Source organism: Choristoneura fumiferana, chromosome Z, assembly GCF_025370935.1.
Source record: "Choristoneura fumiferana chromosome Z, NRCan_CFum_1, whole genome shotgun sequence".
Lineage (NCBI taxonomy): Eukaryota > Metazoa > Arthropoda > Insecta > Lepidoptera > Tortricidae > Choristoneura > Choristoneura fumiferana.
The window spans coordinates 21190049-21207570 of record NC_133472.1 but is presented as its reverse complement, the minus strand read 5'-3'; the positions used below and the strand labels follow the sequence as shown (position 1 = coordinate 21207570).

The 17522-nt window shown below is 37.5% G+C and overlaps 1 protein-coding gene across 2 annotated transcripts; it reads right to left on the bottom strand.

Moving 5' to 3' along the window:
* Positions 1-551: 551 nt before the first annotated feature.
* LOC141431505 (solute carrier family 22 member 3-like) lies at positions 552-13578 on the bottom strand. 2 transcript variants are annotated; one of them, XM_074092695.1, is made up of 10 exons: positions 13383-13576; positions 11464-11684; positions 8454-8640; positions 7568-7697; positions 6864-6992; positions 6045-6237; positions 4879-4984; positions 4546-4778; positions 1089-1168; positions 555-834 (listed from the first exon to the last, which is right to left on the bottom strand). In XM_074092695.1, exons 1-10 carry the CDS (start codon positions 13422-13424, stop codon positions 611-613), a joined length of 1545 nt encoding a protein of 514 aa, XP_073948796.1. In that variant the 5' UTR covers positions 13425-13576; the 3' UTR covers positions 555-610. The 2 variants fall into 2 exon arrangements, with proteins under 2 accessions (XP_073948801.1, XP_073948796.1); XM_074092700.1 differs by lacking the exons at positions 4546-4778; positions 4879-4984 and having other exon boundaries at positions 552-834; positions 13383-13578.
* Positions 13579-17522: the final 3944 nt, after the last annotated feature.

Below are 17522 nucleotides of genomic sequence, written 5' to 3'. Positions count from 1 at the left end.
TTAAGTAAGTATCTATTTTTAAAATCGAACTAAAACTGGAGGTCTTTTACGCACTGTTAGCCAAGTGTGTAAACAAAACGGAAATTTAACTTTAATAAAGTCGCAGTTAGAGAGGTAATAAATTGACGTTATCTCAGTTACAGAGGTCATAAGTACCTATAAAATTCAAAGAAAATAATTCAGCAAAAGTATTCTTTAAAATGAAGTCTCAGTAAAAGAGGTAAAATACACTAGCTGTCTCAATTATATATAGATGTAATTATGACGGTAAAATCGAAAGAACTAATCCCAGATATAGAGGTTTGTTTTATCCCACTAACAGAGGTAATCCAGTGCTAAATTGTCGGGACTTCACCATGAGTTCCAGCTATGGAGGTTTCTCACTTATCCATGTGCCACTTTACCAAGTTTTACTGTATATATATAGGTATACGCTTTCCAAAAATAAATATCAAAATAAAATAAAATATATGGATATATAAGTACGTGTTGACTTGAGAACCTCCTCGTTTTTTTTCGTCGGTTAAAAAATACATTTGCAATATATTTTTAATTTTAAATACTCGCAAGACGGGTCGTCGGCATAACATTAATATCCGTTGATTCCTGTTCATGAAACCTTCAAACACTCAAATATGACGAAAGTGGACTCACGTACCGAATAGACTAAGAAGGGCGAGAAGAAGGCGGCGACAAACCCGCTGACGTGCACGAAAGAAGCGCCCGAGGCGCGCACGGCCGTGGGCAGCAGCTCCGGCGTCCACTGGATCACGGCGCTGTACGCCATGTTGGAGAAGAAGCGCGCTGTCACCGCGAGAGCCACCGACGCCACGCCTGTAACCCCCGGAGGCACACACAGATTCACAGAACGAAATTAACTAACCAAGCCAAATACAGATGGGCAGAAAGAGTAAGCTGTATAAGTTCTTAAAACATAAGTATGTCGACTGAAAGGACCACCGCAAGCTTATCAAAGATCGGTGCGCGAAATGGTTCTGATCAGTTTCTGTTATTTCACGCGCTTTTAACGTTACTGTACTTACCTATTTACAGTAAATTACTCAGTTTTCTTGATCAATTATGCTCACCTCGTGGTACGAAAGCTCCTACGAAAGCAATGACTCCTCCTAAAATTAACGGCCCAGATACTAACTTGCGTCGGCCAAATCTGGAAAGTAGCAATTGGTAAGGCTGTTATCATTATAATAAGATAGTAGAAGGTAAGCTATATAGGTAGAGTCATTCACGATGACGCGTGCCGTGGTTCTTATTACAATTTCATTCATGTTTAATTTTGACAAAATTACGCGTCTTCGTGGATGGCACTAGGTAATAGGTATAGTGTTTTAATATTATACTAACGGTTTATTTGATTGTATCAGTGTAGTGATAATACCTACTTACAACAAAAGAGTAAGTATTGCGTTCAAAATAATCCTAGACTTCCTTCTGATAGCCTGAGATCCCACCGTTAAATTTTGCACCTCTGTTATTTTCAAAATGTGTTAAATAAAAGATTAAACATTAGATAATACAAAGCCTCTAAATCTTGCCTCATACCATTGCCATAGATCTTGATACCTACGGCAAGCTATTTTTTCCAGTCAGTCTCTTTTCTAAGATATATATACTTACTTAATTTCACTTCCAAACTAATACCTACGTGTTGCGGGTGTCCATGGGCTGCGTACCTATTGCTTCCCATCAGGTGACCCGTATGCTCGTTTTCCCAGACTTGTATAAAAAATAATAATAATAAATGTGAGCTCAATTGTAAAAAAAGTTATTAAAAATAAATAGGGCCGTTATCTTGCCGTTATAAGTAGATTATATTTGCAACGTAACAGCTCAGCTCATAGATTCTTCATTGCAGTTCCATTACAGTCGACAAAACAGCACATCACTAGCTTCAATTGAAATGTATGAGTACCTAATTAACGGATGCCATTACATTACGTCTGTAAGTTTATCTACGAGTAAATAAGAAATAAGTCGCCCTTGTGGCCAAAGAAGATTAATAATAAAAATAGCGTCTAGATTTTCAATTAATTATTTTTTTGACGGTGGAAGCATTTTACAATTCCACTGAAATACTCGCACTTACGGGTTTATTTTGTCATGATCGGAAGATCACATTTCATATCGTAAAATGATTACGAGATACTTAGCTACTGGACTAAGAAAGGGTACATCCCTGTAAAATCGAGATATAACTTTTAATTTTGAACTGTATGTTTATTTCTTATTTAGTTTCTTTTGCTACCTTTAATTATGTATAGGTAGTTAAGAGAATTGTAATTCATTGTGCTCATTTAAAATGTGACATGCCAAAGAGCCCTTTGCGAACTGTATGGATGTTTGTTTCTCTTTAACGCTAAAGTAGCTGAACAGATTTAGATGAAATTTGGCACACAGATGATACTTTAACAATAATGATTGATTTTTTGGAGTCTTTTTGAATTTATTATTTCAACTCCAAATTTGTTACTTTTACGGGTATCCCGTGAAACCATATCGAAAATACAAACTGAGACATGGATGCACGGAAAAACCAGAAAAAGAGACTAGCGCTGGGAATCGAACCCAGGTCCTCAGCAATCCGTGCTGCGTGCTATAACCCCTACACCACCGCTGGACAGGAATATAGACACGAATTTTTCCTATGCATACATATCTCAGGTTGCTTATTTCTACTACGCTACTTTTGCAGCAGCACTATCGACATCTATGTTCCGCTCTCATCGAGAGCGGACGAACGGCTCAGCTGGTACTTTTATAGGTTGAACCTACAGTAATTATTTGTAATAGTAGTAACACCTTAGGTAGGCACTTACTAATACTTAGTATCTTGGTGACAGGGTCAATCAATAATCGTATCGCCGTGGCCTTCAGAACTTGAGACCTTATCCTACTAATATTATAAATGTGAAAGTTTGTGAGTGAGTGAGTGAGTGAGTGAGTATGTTTGTTACTTTTTCACGCTTAAACGGCTGGACGGATTTGGATGAAATTTGGCGAAAGTTAGTTTATAACTTGGATTAAAACATAGGATACTTTTTATCCCGATATTCCCACGGGATAGGGATAAAATCTCGAAATAATAACCGCTGGGCTTAGAGTCATGAAATTTGGTATGTAGGTAACTGGACATCTGGAATAACACTTAAGTGACTTTTTGACCCGATATTCCCACGGGATAACTAGGGATAAAATCTCGAAATAATAACCACTGGCTTAGAGCATGAAATTTGGTATGTAGGTAGCTGGACCTCTGGAATATCACATAGGCTACTTTTTATTCCGATATTCCCACGGGATAGGATAAAATCTCGAAATAACAACCGCTGGGCTTAGAGGCATGAATTTGGTATGTAGGTAGCCGGACGTCTACAATAACACATACGCTACTTTTTATCCCGATATTTTCACGGATAATTTAGTAACTAAGGGACCCCATATCCGTGTATTATTGTTATTATTATTTTGTATTTTTTTCTTTAATTGTATACTTACTGTAGTTTTTAAGTATTTTATTTGTACTTATTTTATTTTGAAAAATGACTTTCTGCCAAGCTTCTTGCGGCGCATTCTTCTTGGCAATGATGGTCTTTCCGAAAGTGCTGGTATTTAAAAAATGACGTGTAAAAGTGCCCATGCGGCCTATTTACTGAATAAATGATATGAATTTGAATTTGGATAGGGAAAAATTTTGAAATTTTAGCACTGGGTTTAGAGTCTTGAATTTTGTACAGTTATTCACAACACAACCTCAATGAAGACCACGATATAAATTTTGGAAATTTCCAGAATTTTGTAAAATCCCAAAAATTTCAATTGCAACTACCAGACCGAATAGTTTCCGCGTGCGAAGCCGCGGTAAAAGCTTAGTAATTTTATAATATTAATCTGATGATCTCATCTGTAACCATAACTAATTAAGTCGATCTATCAAATAGCATAACTAGTTACATACTTAAAGATGCGAAAATTTACAGTTACATCTTCCACTATACGTACCTAAATACCTATAGTAAAAAGTTTTTGGTAAAAATTTAATTTTTAATACAAGTTTTTATTGCTGACTGTACTTTTTGTTGACTGTACTTGTATTGTCACCCAAACTACACTTGCATACCAAATTTCAAGTCGATGCCATTAACCGTTAAAGAGTTCCGTCCTGTGGAGACGATCCTGGCTGGACTACCAGGATGTCACTACCAGATTATTGTATTGTCATGCAATTTACATAAGTTTACCAAATTTCAAGTCAACCCAACTATTGGAAGTTGGTCGAATTCAACTTGCAAGATTTGATTAGGTACAGACAGATAACGGGACGGGTGAATAAATAAAAGTTTGTAAAAAAAGTGAACTGCGAAAGGGTACCAATGTGAAACTTATTTAGGAAATGGTCTCTGAAAAACTTCCACATATCTACCTAAAAACGCAATTTTGTTCGACTAATTATACTTAACTAGATTTTTCACACCAACACATAAATATTGTAATAGCGACGATCGTGTGACCGACCCTGACTAAACTTACCTGTCTATCAACAGGACCAACAAAGCAATTGATGGAATTTCGGTAGCTGAAGCAAAAGTGAAAGTAAGGAAGAAGTCAAGGCCCAGGTGTTCCGACAGCCGAATGAGTCCATCGAAAACCAGAGCGCACGCCATGAATGAAATCACCAAGAAGAACACGGTCTTTCGAAGATTCTTGTTCTTAAAGATAATAATCAAACTTTCGTCATGCCGTTTAGTCGTTTTAGCAACAACCTGCAACCACAATAAAAAGCACTTATTTTGTATCTTTCAGGTTATTTACGGACAGGAAACAGGCGACACTCGTAGACTCTAGAGTTATTTATAGACTTACAATAAACTCGTCAAGTGCTTCTTGTGATATTTTTGTTTTATTGATTTTTTCAAATCTTCTCAGTATAGTGACCGCCTCATCTACTCTCCCTTTCGAGACCAACCATCTGTAACAGTTCAGAATTTGATTATTTCAAATACGCATGCGTACAATTAAGAATTAATGTGATTGAGTACCTAAGACAATAATGTTTTAAATATTCTCCGGATAAGCCAAAGTTATAAATTAAATGCCCCATTCGACAGTTCCGTCTTTAGGGGGTAGTCATGGAAAAATACCATGTGCCATTCTCTCTGATTTTTATCCCTGGAAAGTAAAGGAATCCTGCTTGACACAGGCAATTGCGAGTACCAGCACCAGATAGTCTACACTATCTAAATATGAATTTTAGGGTTTACTAATGTTCCGGCGAATAACGTTTGCCAACCTATTTCATTTCGCAACTTTTCATTTCCCAACTGTTTAATATATCTGAAACTGTAAATATTTCAGGATTTTTATAAAACTAACCTAACCTAACCTAAAGGGTTCTACACGATGGCCCTGAAATAAATCCTGAAATATTTACAGTTTTAGAGTTTGCGAAATGAAACAGGATGCCAAACGTTACGTTGCGAAAAGGCAGTACTCAGAATTTTAGAATAGAAATACTTTATTGATAATCTGTACCAACATTATAAATATAATTAAGAAGTAAACTTTGTTATTTTGTCTGTTTGTTAATTTGAATATAGGGGGATGTGGAAACCTACGTGAAACGGTTTTGTTTTATGGAATGAAAGCTACATTATCTCATATTAACACGTAGTAGGTACTTCATGTACCTACTAGGAAAGGGAAAGAGAGAGGAATAATTATGGTTTTCAAATTCGTAAAATTCAATTAATTTTTATGTCATAAATAGGACTTATTAAATATTTAATTATGAGTTTGAATGAGGCAGTAGGTACCAATACCCTTAGTGTATGTTTTCGGTTACTAAATACATCTCGATCGCGTTCGCGTTAAAATCTCAATCTGTATGCAAACATGAACATTGCAAACGTTCCGCTAGAGGCGCTGTTCGTGTTTCCTATAAATTGAGATTATAACGCGAACGCGATCGAGACGTATTTTGTAACCGATAACTTACACACTAAGGGTACTGGTATTGTAAGATTCGTTACCCAACACTCTCCGGCACCAGTATCGGCGTGAGCACGACGAGGAGCATGGGCAGCGACGTGGCCAGCAGGAAGTGCCGCCAGTCTGCCACCCACAGCGCCAACCACGGCAGCGCCAGGCAGCCGCCGCCGAAGTACAGCGCGATCGACATGTTCGCCACCCACGCGCGGTGTCGCACCCCTACGTACTCCAGCACTGCAATACGTCATCGTGACCATTCTACCGGACACCATCAAAGCAGAGCAGAGACAGGACGAGACATGTGTAGTAAACAATCAATGGTAAGTGAACACTGAACAGAACCTTTTCTGTTCCGTGTAAGTTAACTCGTTATTACTTATGTCACATAGGGTTTTAAAAATAAAAATACAATTACAGGTGTTAGTAGCGAAGTAGTATTGCGCTACTTACTATCATGTTTTATTGTGTTTATCGTGTCTCCCTTGGCTTCGATGAATGTGTAAGGTAGCATTATCTAAATACACAATCCTAATTTGGCGTAATTCATAGGTACCTATCTACTCAAGTATATATATATATATATATCTAGTTTGAACGCCATCGCGATTAATTCGAATAGGTAAGTACAATTTAACCAACTGCAAAAAAAAAACTGTTCTCTTGAATAACAAAAAGAAGACACGTATTTAGGGTTCCATAGTCCCACAAGGTATTGGGAAGAAAAAGAGCTCTACCTGATATGCCAACATATACTTATAGGTACCTACGTCACAGTTTACCTACAAGAATGGTACAATATTAACTAAGATTTACTTTATTTTTATTTTAGTTTTGTTTATATACTTACCATAGTTACTCACCGAGGATGTACAGAAAGAGAAAACATCCATCACACGCTATGCCGACCAAAAACCGACAAAAAGAAAAATCCCAAAAACCAGTCGTGAAAATTGTCGCCACGCCACCTACACAACCCACCAGATTGGCCACTGTAATTAAAATAATTCAATTAGTAAAGATGATAGTAATGGATGATGATCAACGATGATCCGACCGATTCCGGTCATGGCGACCACTTCGACTTCTAATTACTTATTTGTTTGGCGCTCATAAGAAAATACCGGGGCGACGAAGCTTCGCTCCGGCAAAAACTCGAAAACACGCGTTTTCCTAGAGTCAATTGATCTTCCGCCCCGGAAAATCCTCACTTAGCACATTTCATCGAAATCATTAGAGCCGTTTCTGAGATCCCCGAAATAAATATTTTTTCTCGTTTATTTCATGTTAGTTAACAGTTACATAAAAAACATTTAAGTGATAATACCCGTTACGAAGGTTATCACCAAATTTCCAGTCCAGCTAGGAACTCCAATGGGAAGTCTTAACAATGTTTAGATTACATACATTTAGGTATTCAATTATTCACTGTAAGTACTTGTACCAACAACCAACGACACGGAATACGGTCGGCGAGCCTGTACAATACGACCGCAGATTAATTATCTGCTAATGATATCGTATAATGTAATGTTCATGAAAACCGCTCCAATATATATGTAGTTACCGAATAAGGCAGGTATCCGTCCGAACATGTCAGCGAAATAGCCGAGGCTGATGCCGCCCACGATGGAGCCCAGGAAACTGATGGCCTGCGACCACGCCACCAGCACCGCCCGGTCGCACACCCAATCGCGCTGTAACACGTAACACGTTAAATTACCCACAGTCAGACTACTTTTTAGGGTTCCGTAGCAAAAATGACAAAAACGGAACTTAGCTTAGCTTAGAGTTAGACTATTAGTGCTAGATAGCTGTTATTTTGTATATATAGCGATTATGCTACCTACTAATATTATAAATGTGAAAGTTTGTGAAAATGTTTGGTTGGATGTTTGTTACTCAATCACGCAATAACAGCTGAAGGGATTTACATGGAAGTTGATGTACAGATACTTTATATCCCGGTAATGCGTGCCCGTGGCCCGTGGGGTGGGATAATCGGGCACTGTCCGAGAACGGTGACGTACCGTACTCGGCTCTCAAGATGACAAAGAGGTAGCAAGATGGCGTGTTAACTTCGTTTGCAATCAATAGATAGCGTTGTGCGAGCGAAAGTTGTCCTACCAAATTGTTACCGTAACCTTTCTTGAAGCCAAACCCTAAGAAGCCCTAAGATATTTATTTATTGCTTTGCCATGGTAACAAGAATCGTGTAAGTAAACGGTTGTCGTTGTATTAAACAAGCTATTTCTAATCCGGGCGAAGAAATAAAAATTTTAGAGTGGGAGGTGCGCTTGACTTTCAAAATGCCATTTTGGCTAGGTACGGAACCCTAAAAAGTAAAAACTCTAGTTAAGTCCCTGTCTCCATCATACATCAAGCAAAATTTCAGACTTCTAAGTTGATGAGCATTGGCTAAATTCACTAGCTTTCTTTATTACAATACAAACCTCACTGACGACACTAGAGTACGGTATGTCTTCGAACAGGAACTCCCAGCCGTGGCGGCAGGGCACAGTGGGCGTGCCGGGCGCGGGCGGCTGCAGCGACTCCAGCACCTGCGTCCAGTTGGCGTCGTACATCAAGCAGCGGTCGTAGCCGCTCGCGCTCGCGCTCGTCGGGATCGACAGGCTGCGCCTAGTTACGTAATAAACGTTTGCACTAGATCTAGGGCAGTACCACTACCTGCAAATTACAGTGACCATACTCGATAGCGATGGCGTAAATTATTTGTAGAGGCGCTGTACAATTCTCCGTACAAATAATTTACGCCGTCGCTATCGAGTACGGTCACTGTAAACTCATGGTAGTGGTACAGAGGTTTTGGCCACCTTATGCCCGTTTTTGGCCAGTTGACATTTCAAGTCATAATATAAAAAGTTATAGTAGGTATTAAAATAATATGTTTAGTGTGTTTTCAAAAGTTTGGATGCGCCAAAGTTCGAAAATGTATCTCATACAATTTTACATCCTAATGAGCATTATACATTTTTATTTTAGATAATAATCATTGGAACTCCGAATTTATTATACTCATAATGTCATTCAACATAAATACCTCTATTACTATTAATAATACTCATACTATTACTATTACTAATACTATTACTAATACTATTACTAATTGGGACCTTCACAAAATCTAAATGCTCCCAAAAAACGGGTTAGGTTAGGTTAGAACTGCGACCCTCACGGAACCGAAATCCTGCCAGAAAAGTGGGTTAGGTTAGGCTAGAACTGCGACACTCACAGAACCGAAATACTCCCTAGAAAAGTGGGTTAGGTTAGAACTGCGACTCTAACAGAACCGAAATCCTGTCAGAAAAGTGGATTAGGTTAGGTTAGAACTGCGACCCTCACAGAACCAAAATCCTGCCAGAAAAGTGGGTTAACTGCGATGATTATATGAAGTAAGTTTAAAAATAAAGAAATTCTCCCAAATAACATTATGGGTATAGATAAAATCTCAGTGTTGACATTATGAGTAAAAAACACCGAAATATGTATCATTATGAGCAATCAGAGCAATGTAGGTAGAAGTAAAAATAATCATTTTAAAAATATATAACAAGTAATTTTCGGAGAAATGATGATTCTGATTACAAAGCGGTATTATTAATATGAGCCAATATGGACCCCCAAAAGTTTATACTGAAACGAATAAAGTTTGCAATGATTTATTACTATTAATTTATTTCAAACGTATATTTAAACAATATGGCCGGCCATAAACGGTACAGCGGCCACAAACGGTACTTTTGCCCTACATCGTCCATCGCTAATACTATAACACACTAATATAACATTTACAAGTAGGTAGATACGAGATGTGGCATGGCTCGACGGTCGCTGCAAAGACTGCTACAGTAGCAAAAAGAGACAACGGTGTAATAACCTCTATGGTGTTGGCAAAATCCCCTAACTACTTACTAATTAAATATATACCTACATTTTTTTCAAGCATTTAAAGCGTCACTTCATAAACAATAAAAGAAAAGAAAAGCAACGCAACAATAATTTTTTCACACCTCTCCTTCAGAAAAGTTTCTTTTCCTCCCTGACGAGAGGGAGCAAAGTGCAACTTTTCTGTTCAAGGCTTTTCTAAGTGTTTTATTGCAAATGCCATTTTTTGAATCTGATAATTGTAAAGCCACGCCATTTTCTATGCTGATTGTTCTTTAATAATAGTAAGATATTTTTTCACAAGTTTCTTAATGCTTGCTGGTGTGAAAATTTGTATGAACCACTCGGGAGCAAAATTATTTTCATCTTGGGCGTTAATCCTTGAATCCCTCATTACGCTCAGAATTCTATTGCACGGAATGCCGAGGACCTGGGTTCGATTCCCAGCGCTGGTCTATTTTTCTGGTTTTTCTGTGCATCTATGTTTCAGTTTGTATATTCGAGAAAGAGCAGTGTCCAAATATTACTTTCAGCCAAGTTTCTTGCGGCGCATTCTTCTCGGCAATGTTGGTCTTTCCGAAAGCGCTGGTAGTTTAAAAAATGACGTGTAAAAGTGCCCATTGCGGCCTATTTACTGAATAAATTATTTGAATTTGAAATTTGAATTTGGATAGGGAAATTTTTTGAAATTTCAGCACTGGGTTTAGAGTCTTGAATTTTGTACAGTTATTCAGAACACAACCTCAATGAAGACCACGATATAATTTTTTGAAATTTCCAGAGGAATTTTGTAAAATCCCGAAAATTTGAATTGCAACTAGCAGACTGAATAGTTTACGCGTGCGAAGCCGCGGGTAAAAGCTAGTCATAACATATTTGAATGTCGAAATTTAAGATATCGTACATACAAATCGGCTTTATTTATTACTCCTTTCTCTTTAGCATTTATTTTACATAATCAACTTAGTCATTTTTTAGCACTCGCCGGTAGCGACCGCGTTGTTCTGGTCACAGTTCTAACTTAACCGAACCAAATTGTTTTTGGTAATTCATGTTCAATAGGTTAGGTTAGGTTAGTATTGCGTCAAGGCGCGATGCGCCTCAACTGAGCGGAATAGGAGCTCCGTCGACCCTGTCACGTGATAGTTCATACATAGGATATTCGATACTCTATACTTCGATATTTTGGACTTCGATATTTATATCTTTCGATGTCACTTTAGTAGATAAATATATTTTCGATAGATTGGACGTAGGTTATCTGACCATTTGACAATATAAACTTTCGTTATTTTAATTTTCGATATTTCGATACAGTCGATATTTTATTTTTCGATATTTTGAACATCGACATTTTACCCGTAGGTATTTTAACTTTCGATATTCAAATATGTAACCGTAATTGGTAGGTATTTACCTATACAAAAAAAAAAACAATTCGCGCACGCGAGTGCGCTTTACTGCTAAATAAAGGAGTTATTACCAACCAAACGCTCGCTCGCTCTTACCAAGTGTCGTAGATATTTCAGTTCAGTTCTGAAGTAAGTACTTACGTACCTCAGTTCAATAGCCAGTTCCGCCAGTTCAGGCACGCGGCACCAGTGCTCCTGCGGCGTGGGCGTAACGAACATATGGCCCAGGTACACGAAAGCCCACACAAACCCGAAGGGCATCATCCCCACGAACAGCAGCTTCTGGTACAAGCCCATTTCACCCACATCTTTAATGACTGCTTCGAGTGCTGCGCCGATCTGTTTCTGTTCCGGAGGTTCAATTGCCTGAAACAATAAATGTAAATAGTTATTTGTGCAACAAGAGAGCAAAGTTGTTTTTTGTTGCGAGTGTTGATTTTGAATCCCGAGTAAGCGAAGGATTCTATAATTGAATCACGAGCGTTAGCGAGTGATTCTAGGTTAGAATCCTGAGATCAGCAAGGGATTGAAATACACGAGATGCAAAAAAACTTTGGTCTGGTGTGACACATACAATTTTTCACCTCAGCAGCGAGAACATAATTTAAATGTAACATAAGAATAAAACCACATATACCTACCTGTTTACAAAACAAACACATTTTTACATATAAAACCAATAATTACATTTAAAACCATAAAAAGAGTCCAGTAGCTACAATACAAATCGCATACTCATAACATGCAATCTTAACTTCTTGTACTAATGTCACACTTATTTAAAAATACTGCAAAAAGCCTCATCTCGGGGTAATTGAAAAGGTTGAACAATTAAACCTTTAAATATGTTTTTTATTAAGATTTCTATTACATAAACATAAATAGATTTGTTAAAAAAACATTCAATTTAACAAATAATAATTATACTGTAGAGGCAGTATACGGAATTCTTTTATAAAAAAAAAACAAGAGAAGCGGCTTTCGTGCAACGAGGTTGCATACTATATTAAAAGATCGGGAAAATTTACATTTTGGAAATATTTCGATATATTTTTAATACCAAAAATTTAATTTAAGTTTGTAATCGACAAATTTGATTCTATCTCTTGCTTTTTTCGAGTTGAAGTGAATCGACAGATCAAAGTAAAGTTCAAATATTTGGAATTCAGTGAGTAGACCCAACACTGTACTCAGCATTTAAAAAAAATAATTAAAAAGTTACTTTGTCTCACGGAGTGAGCAAAATCGCATTTTGCTCACTGATTTCTCATAGCAAAACCTGCCTGTTTTGAGGTGCTGAGGTGAAAAATAACAAATTCTGTTCTGTTCATGTCTTCGATACTCGACCTTTGATGACAATGATTCTTCCCATCATAAATAAGAAATTGAAGTTATGGTTGACTTAATTGTTAATTCGATAGTAAGCTGTCTGGTTAAATTCGGTGCCTCATGATTTAGGTTTAGACAATCATGCTTACCTTTACTTTAGTTTAAGTTCAGTACAAACAAGTAAATAAACATGCGTACTAGGTACTCATCTTTTTTCTACCTAATTGGTGTTGTTGTTGTTGTAAGTAAAAGGTTATTTTGTTCCTTATTAAAAAGTTACCTTGACAAAAATATGGCACAACCATGTCACAACACAACCACTGCTGCCAAAACCTTAAAGGTTTAGTATTTATTTAGTACTCTTTTGCCCGCGGCTTCGTCCGCGTGGAATTCGGTTATCACGCGCTGTTCCCTCGGGAACTGTGCATTTTTCCGGGATAAAAAGTTGCCTAATCACTCTTTGGTCCATAAAACGTATCTCTATGCCAAAAATCGGACAAACATACAAACACACACACTTTTGCATTTATAATATTAGTATTGGATATGGATTTAGTATATATTTAGGCTTGGCATTTGCGAGAAATCTTAAGACCCCGAATTCTGGCAATTCATTCGCAAGTTAAAAATAAACATTCAGTAGGTATTTAAATCTCTGCCATTAACAAGTAACAGATGAGAGGATATTTATTTCTAATAAATAACTACGAGTAATAGAAAGAATCAGATACCGACCTGGATCGAATTATTCTCCTTCGGCTTCACGTTTAAATCCATTTTAATTAATCAAGCAAACACTTGATAAGTGTTTAAGTGTTTCGGTATCAGTACTTTCCTGCGCTATGAAGCTATTTTCTCAAATATTAATCAAGTTTTTAATAATAAGCAAGTACCTACCCGAATTATAAGATAAGATTTCGTCAAATACGTAATTGTGTCATATATATAATTGATTAAATCCGCGCGTTAGTAAAGACTATTGAACTGATATGACTTTAAGGATATCTTATCACAGAATAACTAATAGTACACATACTACCGAATGATCAAAATTCAAAATTCAAATTCAAAATTCAAAAGATTTATTCAGTAAATAGGCCGCAATGGGCACTTTTACACGTCATTTTTTAAACTACCAGCGCTTTCGCAAAGACCATCATTGCCAAGAAGAATGCGCCGCAAGAAACTTGGCAGAAAGTAATATTTGGACACTGCTCTTTCTCGAAAATACAAACTGAAACATAGATTCACAGAAAAACCAGAAAAATAGACCAGCGCTGGGAATCGAACCCAGGTCCTCGGCATGTGCCACGTGCTATACCGCTACACCACCAATACTGGGTTCGATTCCCAGCGCTGGTCTATTTTTCTGGTTTTTCTGTGCATCTATGTTTCAGTTTGTATTTTCGAGAAAGAGCAGTGTCTACATAGCAGTATTGAGTTTTAGTTTTTATATTAATAAATAAATATACGAAAATACGAATACGATTATGCATATGAATATAAATATAAATATGTGGTTCAAGTCCAAAGCATTAGTATTTATCACTGTATTTATATAGTTGTTCACAACGCCGGCTAGTCAAAGGATGCTTGTTCGTTCAGCAAGTGGAGTTGTAATGAGTCGTAACATGTAGGCTAACCTGGTTGCAACCCCCTAAATAAAACCCTATGGCCTTTTTGCGTATAACGCCTGAGGACGTTATTTATGAGTTGTTGCGTGTACTGCTGCGCCATGACAGGTATCTATATGGCAGGTATAAAATACGTATCTAGGCGATATAAAATGACTTTTTATGTTCTAATGCATAAAATAAAATCTTCGTCTAAGGCCAGGTAATCAGGTGTCAACAGCCACGTACAAAAAAAATCTAAATCTTTTTTTAATAATTTTTAATTTATATAAAACTAAAAATCAATCAAAATAAATCAATAAAATTAAATGTTATAAATAAAATCTAAGTTAAAAGCAGTGTGAAAATAAGCATTACACCCATTTTCGCCTCGACGAGTCTATCCACCGTACCGGCTCGGGTGGCTATATGAACGCCTTGGGTAAAATGTCTCGTTTTATGCTCTTGTTGTACAATCTATTATTTTAATACAAGCCTTTTTGCTGACTGTAGTTTTTGTTGACTGTACTTGTATTGTCACCCAAACTACACTTGCATACCAAATTTCAAGTCGATGCCATTAACCGTTAAAGAGTTCCGTCCCGTGGAGACGATCCTGGCTAGACTACCAGGATGTCACTACCAGATTATTGTATTGTCACGCAATTTACTTAAGTAAATTTCTAACTACTGGAAGTTGGTCGAATTTAACTTGCAAGATTGCAAGAACAGACAGACAGACAGACAACGGGATAGGTGAAACTAAATAAAAGCTTGTAAAAAATAGTTTCACTTTTCATGCACGTAAACTTCGTATTTTTATGCTGAATCTAATCGAGATAAAATGACTTTTTATGCTCTAGTGCATAAAGTAAAATCTTCATCTAAGACCTATAAAACCAAGGCAATCAGGTTTCAACAGCCACAAACAATAGTAAGTAGGTAGATTGTAGAACAAGATCATAAAACGAGCCATTTTTCTCAAGACGTTCATTTAGCCACCCGAGCCGGAACTGCGATTGTGGGTTAACACGTCGAGGGGAAAATGGGAAACGCAACAACTCATGCTCGAGTTTTACCCTGCTTTTCACTTAGATTACGAAGAAATGAAATAGCAACAGTGGAAACAATTATTCACTTTCTATATACCTTTTATTTTTTATGCATTATAATATAATCCCATTTTTAATTTTATTGATTTATTTTATCGATTTTATTGATTTTTAGTTATATATAAATTAAAATTTATTAACACTAAACTTGGCAGTGTATCTTATCTTAAGATACATAATTTTAGATCATCTTTTTGTATTTTTTTAAGGTAATTTTGTAAGCTCTACAAGAGTCCAACGAGGGTAGAATTCAGTGCACTTGTCTCAACTTGCCAAGTTTACGGTTAAAAAAATATGTTATATTTTTTTTGTTTGTGGCTGTTGACACCTGATTACCTACCTTGGTCTTATGCCGCATACCTACACACTCACGCCGAGAACCCCCGAGAACACCCGAGAAGCGTGAATGTGATCGCTTTCTCGCCGTCTCGTTCTCGCGCTCGCCTGTTCGCCGATCGGTGTCGGTATTTTCAAAGGGTTTCTCGGGCGAGACACGAGAACGGTATTACATTCTTGTTCGTGTGTTGTCGACGTTGTCGTGTTTACAAGTGTAATTCAGTGCTATAAAATGTGGAGTAACGCATTAGAATTAAAGTTCATAGAACATTTTCATTCAGAGCCTATTTTATGGGATGCAAGCCGCTGCACTGTCGTCCATTCCGGGTAACGATCGAGAATGCGAAAGAGAAGGTCGCATGAGTGTAGATGCCTTCTCGGTTCTCGCGCAATTTCTCGGCAAGACTTCTCGCCGAGACTTCTCGCGTGAGTCTGTAGGCGCTATTAGACGAAGATTTTATTTAATGCACTAGAGCATTAAAAGTCATTTTATGTCGCCTGGATCGATACAGCATAAACACGAACTTTACGAGCATGAGAAGTGAAAAAAAAACATATATTTATTTATAATTATTAATTTTGATAAAACTAACAATTAAATCTATCAAAATAAATCAATAATAAAGTATATTTAGGTGTGAAAAGGAAAATAAACAGTATTTTAGAAAAATTAACAGTATTTTCTTCTTTTCATGTTTTAAAGACAATTTTTTGGGTGGTTCTCGCACAACTTATCTAGGTATTTAGTATCATTTTCAAAAGCCTCACAGACCTCGTCAGAATCAAAAATAAAATAAATATCTAAGGAACAAAATTTTTAGATTTTTAAATTGGTATGAAACACCCTACGAACCAAAGAGAATATAACCACTACGTGCTACGTAGGTATCGTCTCTCTAATAGGCGCGTACACAACGGCCCAACGTGCGCCAACGAATGGGTTTCGTAAAGTTTCGTTGATCCTTTCAGCAGGGCTACTACGAAACTCTAAACTCGAAGTTCGTGTCGTGCGGTCCCTCTGATACTTACACTATTTAATGCGGAAGCGAGAGGGACGGTACGATACGAACTTCGTGTTTCGTAGTAGCTCTGCTGGACGGCTTGGCTTAACGCCAAAGATCGCGAACGTATCGGCAAAGTCTAACCCCCTTATTCATAAACGACAATCAAACCTATTTTAGTTAAAATGCCGCTAAAATTCGTTTGTCCTTATCTGTCACTTCGACATTTGTATTTGTTAGAAAGGGACAAAGCATTTGTTAGTTAACATAGGCTTGTTAAGTTTTATGAATAAGGGGGTCACCAAACATACATTTTCTTACACTGTGGTACAGGTGTCGGGCCGGACAATGTGAACGACAGGTAGGTACACATTTGATACAAAAAAAAGCCGTGGTGGCCTAGTGGTTTGACCTATCGCCTCTCAAGCAGAGGGTCGTGGGTTCAAACCCCGGCTCGCACCTCTGATTTTTTCGAAATTCATGTGCGAGATTACATTTGAAATTTACCACGAGCTTTGCGGTGAAGGAAAACATCGTGAGGAAACCTGCACAAATCTGCGAAGCAATTCAATGGTGTGTGTGCAGTTTCCAATCCGCACTGGGCCCGCGTGGGAACTATGGCCCAAGCCCTCTTCTTCTGAGAGGAGGCCTGTGCCCAGCAGTGGGACGTATATAGGCTGGGATGATGATGACTTTGTATCGTCGTCCGATGCCGATACGATATCGGATCGGATAATGTGAAAACGCTCTCACACTAGACCAGATTTATCGCTGCAAGCAAACGAGCGACGAGCGATTGCATATGGCCGCACC

Bases quoted from the DNA above. Each gene is read 5' to 3' on its own strand.
- LOC141431505 (XM_074092695.1), bottom strand. From the start codon at position 13,424: ATGGATTTAAACGTGAAGCCGAAGGAGAATAATTCGATCCAG. The intron at 6,993-7,567 runs GTAACTACATAT...TTTTAATTACAG, and splicing joins ACGGATACCTGCCTTATTCG to TGGCCAATCTGGTGGGTTGT. The intron at 4,985-6,044 runs GTAACGAATCTT...GAACTGTTACAG, and splicing joins CTGGTGCCGGAGAGTGTTGG to ATGGTTGGTCTCGAAAGGGA.